Here is an 8050-nt window from a genome sequence, read left to right as displayed (position 1 = left end):
TGCACCAATTTGAATATGTAGAGAGATATGAAACGAAATGATGTCGAGGGAACAAAGAAATACAAAATGAAACATTATTTTGAAGACTTGAGGTTCTTGTCTAGTACAATAATGAGTCTCGATGAATCGAAATACCCGACAATTGGTCATGTCTAAGAACGCGCCCGAATTAAATCGTGTACCGGTAATTTACCAACTCTGCTTGCTTCACTACAAGGGGAGACAGATCGTAAAGAGTGAATGAACCAGTCAATGCCAATGTCACAACACCGCAACAAAGGAATTCTTTTAGCTTTTAATGGACAGAGGATTCCACGATATCGAAATCTCTAACCAACGGCATCCTCTAATTAAATTGCAAATTGTTGAAAACAGAGCGATCGACTCTCCGGCCAGGCTCCCTCATCTTTCCTCTTTCCTTTTCCCTCCGAAGTTTTTGACCCTTCGTCTATAGAAAGGAAGAACGCACTTTGGTTCTTCCGTAGGAACCTGCAATTTGGTCCTTCCGTAGGAAGCTAATCTTAGAGGTACGTTGTTATAAGTTGCAAGTAGAATAGCTGAGTTAAAATAATGGATCTCGAGCAAATCTCCAAAACAATGAGGCATCCGAAAAGATGTGAACACCATTGTACTCTGAGATAGGCGTGATCGATTCATACTGGTCCCACCCAAGAACCGAGAACTAGACTAGAGGGACTGGTTCCCGAGTGGTCCAATTGACAAGTGGCCTGTTCTTTTTTTTTTTCTTTTTTTTTGTCGTTATATTCTCTCCTTAAATCGCATTGTTGTCCTAAATTTCTTCTTAAGCAAAGCTTTCATTGGCGATTGGGGCTTTTTTTGTCCAAGAATGGGAGTAGAGATTTGTAACAAATAAAAAAATTAAAAATTTTAGTCCGGTTTGGTCCGGTTCGCCTCGAAAGCCGCCCGCAGTCACCGGGTCCAGTCCGAGAGTCATCTGCAAACAACAAGTGGGTTATTGTGGCACGATTCTTGTTTAGTCCGATAACTTTGAAGCTTCCATCTTCAACTGCTCTCGCGTAAGGAAGGATAGCATGCCATGACTATAATTAAGCGGAGAGATAATGGGTCACCCTAATGAAGTTCTATTCATGGCTTAAACTAGGGAAGAGTTTCTCTAGTGAATTTAATATTAAGACTACCCGTAGGGACACATTGCATGACCCATGATATCCAGATTTCAATGTATCCCAACTTCAACATACATGCTTCTTGAAGGACAGCCTCGACCCAACAAGGCATGAGTATTACATGGTCGGGGACGTATCACACTAATAAAGATAGGTACGTGCCGGATAACACCTCGGCTAATGGGTGGAGTGGGCTAAGATACGACTACGGAAACTTCTATGCCTCCAAGACGTTCTTCGACCCGGCCAAGAAGTGGAGGATCCCGTGGGGTTGGGCCAATGAGTTCGATGATGTGCTCTTTGTTACCCTAAAGGGATGAGCTGGGATTCAAGTGAATAAAGAGATTTACTCTGTCTTCTTTTTGCATCAATCTATTAATTTTCTTGATTATCATTTCTCAATAACTGTTTAGTGTAAACAACACAAAAGTGATTTTTAGTTATTCATTTGCTATTACTTTGATACAGACCATTCCAAGGAAAATATAGCTTGATAGCAATGGGAAACAATTGTTGCAATGGCTTGTCGAAGAGTTCCGGACTCTGCATGGGACGAAATATTCACATGAGCAGTGTCAAACTCAACAATGGTGGACATGTCCAGATTAAGGGTATCACGGCCGCTCGGGTTCATATATTTTCTTTGCAATCTTTAGTCCAGTGCGCCAAAATTAGATTGAAGAAAGCTCCTACGAGTTTATATTGTCATTTTTGACCAAAAAAGAAAAGTTTATATTATCATTGTGAATGCTCACAGGCTAATGTGGATGTAGTGTTCTTGTTCTCGAGCTTGGACGGGGCTGAGCAATTCAATTCGAGCTGGGCAAACGTGCAAGACCTTTGTGGTCAGAAGGGCTCGGGAGTTCCGGGCATAGTCGGGCCTTTCGGGCTCTTGACTCTAGCCTCTAAACGCCTAGAAGAGTTCACCCCTGTCTTCTTCAGGATCTTCAAAGCAGAAGATCCTAACAAATACAAAGTCCTCATGTGCTCTGATGCAAGAAGGTATGTCATAATCAATTTCATTTTATTGATTTTTTCTTGTTCTCGAGCCTGGACGGGCCTGAGCAATTCAATTCGAGCCGGGTAAACGAGCAAGACCTTTGTGGTCAGAAGGGCACAGGAGTTCCGGGCATAGTCCGGCCTTTCGGGCTCTTGACTCTAGCCTCTAAACACCTGGAAGTGTTCACCCATGTCTTCTTCAGGATCTTCAAAGCGTAAGATCATAACAAGCACAAAGTCCTCATGTGCTTTGATGCAAGAAGGTATGTTATAATCAATTTCATTTTATTGATTTTTTCTTGTTCATAATAAGCTTCTTGATGGACCAACTTTGTGATTACGTCTTTACTTCCTTTTTTGGGGGGCTTTAAATTGCAAGTCGTCTCTAAAATCAGGAATCTATAAACCATCCTTTGCTGGTTTTACGGACGTGGATTTGAGTGGTGGGAAGATTTCTCTCAAGAGTCCGATGAGTGAATATGATCCATCATCAATCCTTAACTCACTTCTTGTTCGAATTGGATGGTCGATTATGAAATCGTCACTATTGGACGGAATTTAGTGAATGCACATCCATTCAATTGTATGCGAAATTGTAATGTTAGATGTGAATGTCCAGATTGATCATTCCGTGGTAGAGAGCTTTGGTGCTGGAGGAAGACGTGCATCACATCTAGGGTGTACCTTACTCTTGCGGTGTTCAACAACGCCCATCTATTCGCCTTCAACAACGGGGACTCGGACAATCATAATCGAGAGTGTTGACACCTAGAGCATGAACCGGGCCATGATGAACCAAGCTCTTGAGTAGATAAGAGTTAGTAATTTTAGACGAAATTTGATGACTAAGACACTCAAATATTGACACGTAAGTCCACATATAACTTCTATGATTTTGTGAAACTCGTTGGTGTGATGAGTGAGGAGCTATTATGTCGTAGTGAATATGATTTTTCCGGTAGCTTGTAGTATACTCGTGTGCACCAATTTGAATATGTGGAGAGATATGAAACGAAATGATGTCGAGGGAACAAAGAAATACAAAATGAAACGTTATTTTGAATACTTGAGGTTCTAGTTTAGTACAATAATGAGTCTCGATGAATCGAAATACGCGACAGTTGGTCATGTCTAAGAACGCACCCGAATTGAATCGTGTACCGATAATTCACCAACTCTGCCCACTTCACTACAAGGGGAGACAAATTGCAAAGAGCGAATGAACTAGTCAATGCCAATGTCACAACACCGCAGCAAAGGAATTCTTTCGGCTTTTAATGGATAGAGGATTCCACGATATCAGAATCGCTAACTAATGGCATCCTGTAATTAAATTGCAAATTGTTGAAAACAAAGCGGTCGACTCTCCGGCCGGGCGCCCTCATCTTTCCTCTTTCCTTTTCCCTCCAAAGTTTTTGACCCTTCGTCTGTAGAAAGGAAGAACACACTTTGGTTCTTCAGTAGGAACCCGCAATTTGGTCCTTCCGTAGGAAGCTAATCTTAGAGGTACGTTGTTATAAGTTGCAAGTAGAATAGCTGAGTTAAAATAATGGATCTCGAGCAAATCTCCAAAACAATGAGGCATCCGAAAAGATGTGGACACCATTGTACTCTGAGATAGGCGTGATCGATTCTTACTGGTCCCACCCAAGAACCGAGAACCGAGACTAGAGGGACCGGGTTCCCAAGTGGTCCAATTGACAAGTGGCCTGTTCTTTTTTTTTTTCTTCTTTTTTTGTCGTTATATTCTCTCCTTAAATCGCATTGTTGTCCTAAATTTCTTCTTAAGCAAAGCTTTCATTGGCGATTAGGGCTTTTTTTTTTTTCCCAAGAATGGGAGTAGGGTTATTTGAGATTTGTAACAAATAAAAAAATTAAAAATTTTAGTCCGATAACTTTGAAGCTTCCATCTTCAATCGCTCCCGCATGAGAAAGGATAGCATGCCCCGACTATAATTAAGCAAAGAGATAATGGTTCACCCTAATGAAGTTCTCTTGATGGCTTAAAATAGGGAAGAGTTTCTCTAGTGAATTTAATATTAAGATCGCCTGTCGGAACACATTGCATGACCCATGATATCCAGATTCCAATGTATCCCAACTTCAACATACATGCTTCTTGGAAATTTCATTCGACTCTGTAATAGGCTTTCTTCATGTCTCTTCTAGAAAAATTTCACTCAACTCTAGGTTTGCATGTTTTTTTCTTTTCCTCTTTCTAATTCTAAATTGATGGAGAACATCTTGAACTCCAATTACATTTGCTAGGATCTATTTGCCACTCCTGAAGGCACTTTGCTCCATTGCTATCATATTTGAGCTATGGTTTGAGGCGATTCGCCAAAACTGTGGATATGATTTTGTAGCTAAAGTTGCACGAGTTGATAGGCCGAAGTTGATCTATTCTCTCGGGATTACGATTTTTGGGCATATAAGCATTATGGGTTCTATTCAGATTCGAGTGTACAAAGCCACCGTCCAGGAAAGACCTCATCAGATTTGAAACATCTCATTGATAATTTCCTATTGATGCTGGTAGAACTAACCATTTAGCCCATCTGGTCTTGGTGCTTTCGGAGTTCCCAATTGGAAAGTTTGCTCCTTTGCCTCCTACAGTGTTACAAATCTCAGAAAGCTTTGGTCCAAATTGTCTTATGACCAAATAGGGACATTGGTCAAGCACTGGCTAAAAGTTTCATGACCAAAAGAAATTCGCTGTTGTTTGCTTTGGTTTTTCCAGATCTTGACTCTAGTCATCTTCTGTGACTTTCAGCATAGAGATCTAGTTTCTTCGTTTCCTCTGGACTATGGTTGCTTGGAATAACTATGTATTCTACTCACGCTGATTCCCCTAGTTAATTCTTGAGTGCATACCCCAATAAATTTCTTCTATCTTCTATGGCTCCTAAATTTGGAAGTTCAATTGTGGCAAAAGTTCAACTCAAGTGCTAATATTTATATACGGCGTTCATTTTTTTTTTTTTTTGGATTACTTAAGTACTAATTTTAAAAAAAATGATTATTTAAGTGCCAACTTCGGTAAGGTCATCAAAATTTCTTACTGTTAGCACTAAAGTGATTGCTTTCTTTGATTGGGCACTAAAGTGGTCTTTTTTTTATTACTTAAGTGTCAATTTTTTTGAAAAATGATTATTTAAATGCCAACTTCAGTGAGGTTGTCGGAATTTCTCGTCGTTGGCACTAAAATGATCATTTGTTCTCCGATTTGGTACTTAAGTGATCCAAAAATAAAAATATTGGCACTAAAGTAAGCGATGTACACAAATATTGGCATTTAAAGTGTCCTTATGCCATTCAATTGCTGTAACATCTCCTTTTGTAGTTCAAATCGTGTGCATTAGTGATCTCCTAGAGATTCCTTTTCAAGCGACTTATTTGGCTTTAACCAATAGAGAATTTTTGTTGCTCTGTTATGAGTAGAAGTACATTAGATGTGCTAAAAGTTGTGTATATCGCTTATGTTAGTGTCAAAGTTTCCATTGGATCACTTTAGTGCTAAATTGGGAAAAAAATGATCACTTAAGTATCAAATTAGTTAAATTCTGGCCAATTGATTACTTAAGTGGAGGGAAAAGTACACTAGAAGTGTCATAACTTTTGTATGGCGTTTACTTGAGTGCCATAACTTTCAAAACGTTCACTTAAGTGCCATAGCTTTTAAAAATCGTTCACTTGAGTGCCATGTTGACGTGGCAGCCGGAAAACCTGACGTGGACGCCGGAAAAGTTACCGTAGCATGCCGGAAAGTCACCGTAGATGCCGGAAAGATGACGTGGCATGCCGGAAAGCCGACGTGGCACGCCGGAAAAGTTACTGTAGCACTCAAGTGAACGATTTTGCTCCGACGTAGCACTCAAGTGAACGATTTTTAAAAGTTATGGCACTTAAGTGAACGTTTTGAAAGTTATGGCACTCAAGTGAACGCCGTACACAAGTTATGGCGCTTCTAGTGTACTTTTCCCCTTAAGTGGAGGTAGCCCAAGCCTCCTTGAAGCCCAGCAACCCTCACATGCCCTCGGCCCCCGGTGAGGGCCTGATGGCCTAGATTTGGGGCAAGGCACAACCCTTGCCCTAGATTTGAGCGAGGGTCGCCGGCCCTATAAACTTTGGCCAAAACCAGAATATTCATCCATAGAGATCGGGTATGCTTGAAGCGGAGTAGAGAAGGGAAAAAGACCTTACATTTAGATGAATGAAAAAATGAAACCAATTTGCACTGGGTACTCATGAGCATTTCGTCGAATCGTTTGTAAGTATTGCATGAACATTGAATCTGTCTATAGAATTGAAGACATCTCTTATTCGAAACCAATGCAGATCGATAAAATCATCATAAATCATCCGAGAAAGCTCTAGATTCCCAATTATGGATGCAAGCAGTGCTTCTATCATGTATTATACTCAAAGCAGAGTAGAGAAGGGAAAGAACCTTACGTGGTCGGCGAAAATCGTTGAAGGCTGTCAGAGCACATCGATAGGCGGGGGAGGACAAATGGTAGGGTCGGGATAGTTCTAGAGAGCCGGTTTGTTGAGATTGTCCAAAGGGGTTTCCTAATTAATAATTAGCATTATTGGTATATATATATATAAAAGAATTATTCGCACGATTCTTTATGCAATTTAGATTTTAGTATTATGGATTATGTCACCAATGAAAAAGGAAATTCTTCCTTAGATTTTTTACAGAGAAAGGATTTATGCTTTTCTCTCCCTCTACGTTTATTCCAAAATCGATTTTGTTCTTTCTTCGTCAATCACGGTCCAGAAAAATCAGTATATTCCATCCTTTTTTGTCATCGCTGGGGCTAGTGAGAGTTGTTGGGCTTCAGAGAGGCTCAAGCGACCTCCGACGGCCCATCTTGGTGATTATGGTAGCGGCCATTGGTGAGGGCATGGCCAAGCCGCCCGGAGTTGCTTTTTTTATTTATTTATAAAAATTGAGTTTTTTTTTTGTTGTTGTTAAGTTTAGCTTTTATTATTTTTTGGGACTTTTAGCTTTTCTTTTTATTTCTAACTAGACCTTTGGCAATGGCCAAACTTAGTTAGATTAAAAAAAATACAAAAGCTAAGAATTCGTAAAAAAAAAATATTTAAATTAAATATAAAAAAGAAACTAAATTTTGAAAAAAACAATTGGGAACTAGTTAACGAAGGCTTGCACAGCCCTCGCCGCTGCTGCCCCATCATCTCCAACTAGAGGTGAGCATGGTTCTAAGGTAGAGCCGGGAACTGGAGAACTGGACTAACGGTTCTAATCCGATTCTAGGTTCCGATGAGCCGGGGTTCATTTCTCAATTCTAATTTTCTAGGAACCGCATGTTCCGGTTCCTAGTGGAACTGGAACCGGATCGGGAAAAGGAGAAAACTGAGAACTACATGGACTCGATAGATAGAAGAGACATCCGAACTTCATAGAAAGTTAGTGGCAAAACAGAAGAAAATAGAGCAATAAGGAACTTAGTTATGTCACAGCTAGCTCTTGTATGACCAATCCATAATTAACAGCATGAGGACACCTCAAGTGCCAATATTTGTGTATGGCGCTCATTTTGATACCAATATTTTTTTGTTTAGATCACTTTAGTGTCAAATTGGAGAAAAAAACGATTACTTTAGTGTCAACGGCGAGAAATTCTGGTAACCTCACCGGAGTAGACACCTAAATAATCATTTTTCAAAAAAGTTAGTACTTAAGTGATCCAAAAAATAATCACTTTAGTGCTAAATCGGAGAATAGTGCTAACGGCAAGAAAACCTGGCAACCACACCGAAGTTAGCACTTAAATAATCATTTAAAAAAATTGGCACTTAAGTTATCTAAATAAAAAATATTAACACGAAAGTGAGCAACATACACAAATATTGATACTTGAGATGTCATT

General features: G+C 39.8%; 1 protein-coding gene across 1 annotated transcript; it reads left to right on the top strand.

Moving 5' to 3' along the window:
- Positions 1-1258: 1258 nt before the first annotated feature.
- Positions 1259-2366, top strand: LOC125315993 (beta-fructofuranosidase, insoluble isoenzyme 3-like). The gene is made up of 3 exons (XM_048282631.1): positions 1259-1441; positions 1906-2150; positions 2351-2366. The coding sequence occupies exons 1-3, from the start codon at positions 1259-1261 to the stop codon at positions 2364-2366; spliced, it is 444 nt and encodes a 147-aa protein (XP_048138588.1).
- Positions 2367-8050: the final 5684 nt, after the last annotated feature.

This window comes from Rhodamnia argentea, chromosome 7, assembly GCF_020921035.1.
Source record: "Rhodamnia argentea isolate NSW1041297 chromosome 7, ASM2092103v1, whole genome shotgun sequence".
NCBI classification, from domain to species: Eukaryota; Viridiplantae; Streptophyta; class Magnoliopsida; order Myrtales; family Myrtaceae; genus Rhodamnia; species Rhodamnia argentea.
Note: the sequence above shows the minus strand (reverse complement) of the source record. Positions and strands in the feature narration are given on the sequence as shown.

Bases quoted from the DNA above. Each gene is read 5' to 3' on its own strand.
- LOC125315993 (XM_048282631.1), top strand. From the start codon at position 1,259: ATGAGTATTACATGGTCGGGGACGTATCACACTAATAAAGATAGGTAC. The intron at 1,442-1,905 runs GTGCTCTTTGTT...GAATGCTCACAG, and splicing joins GGGCCAATGAGTTCGATGAT to GCTAATGTGGATGTAGTGTT.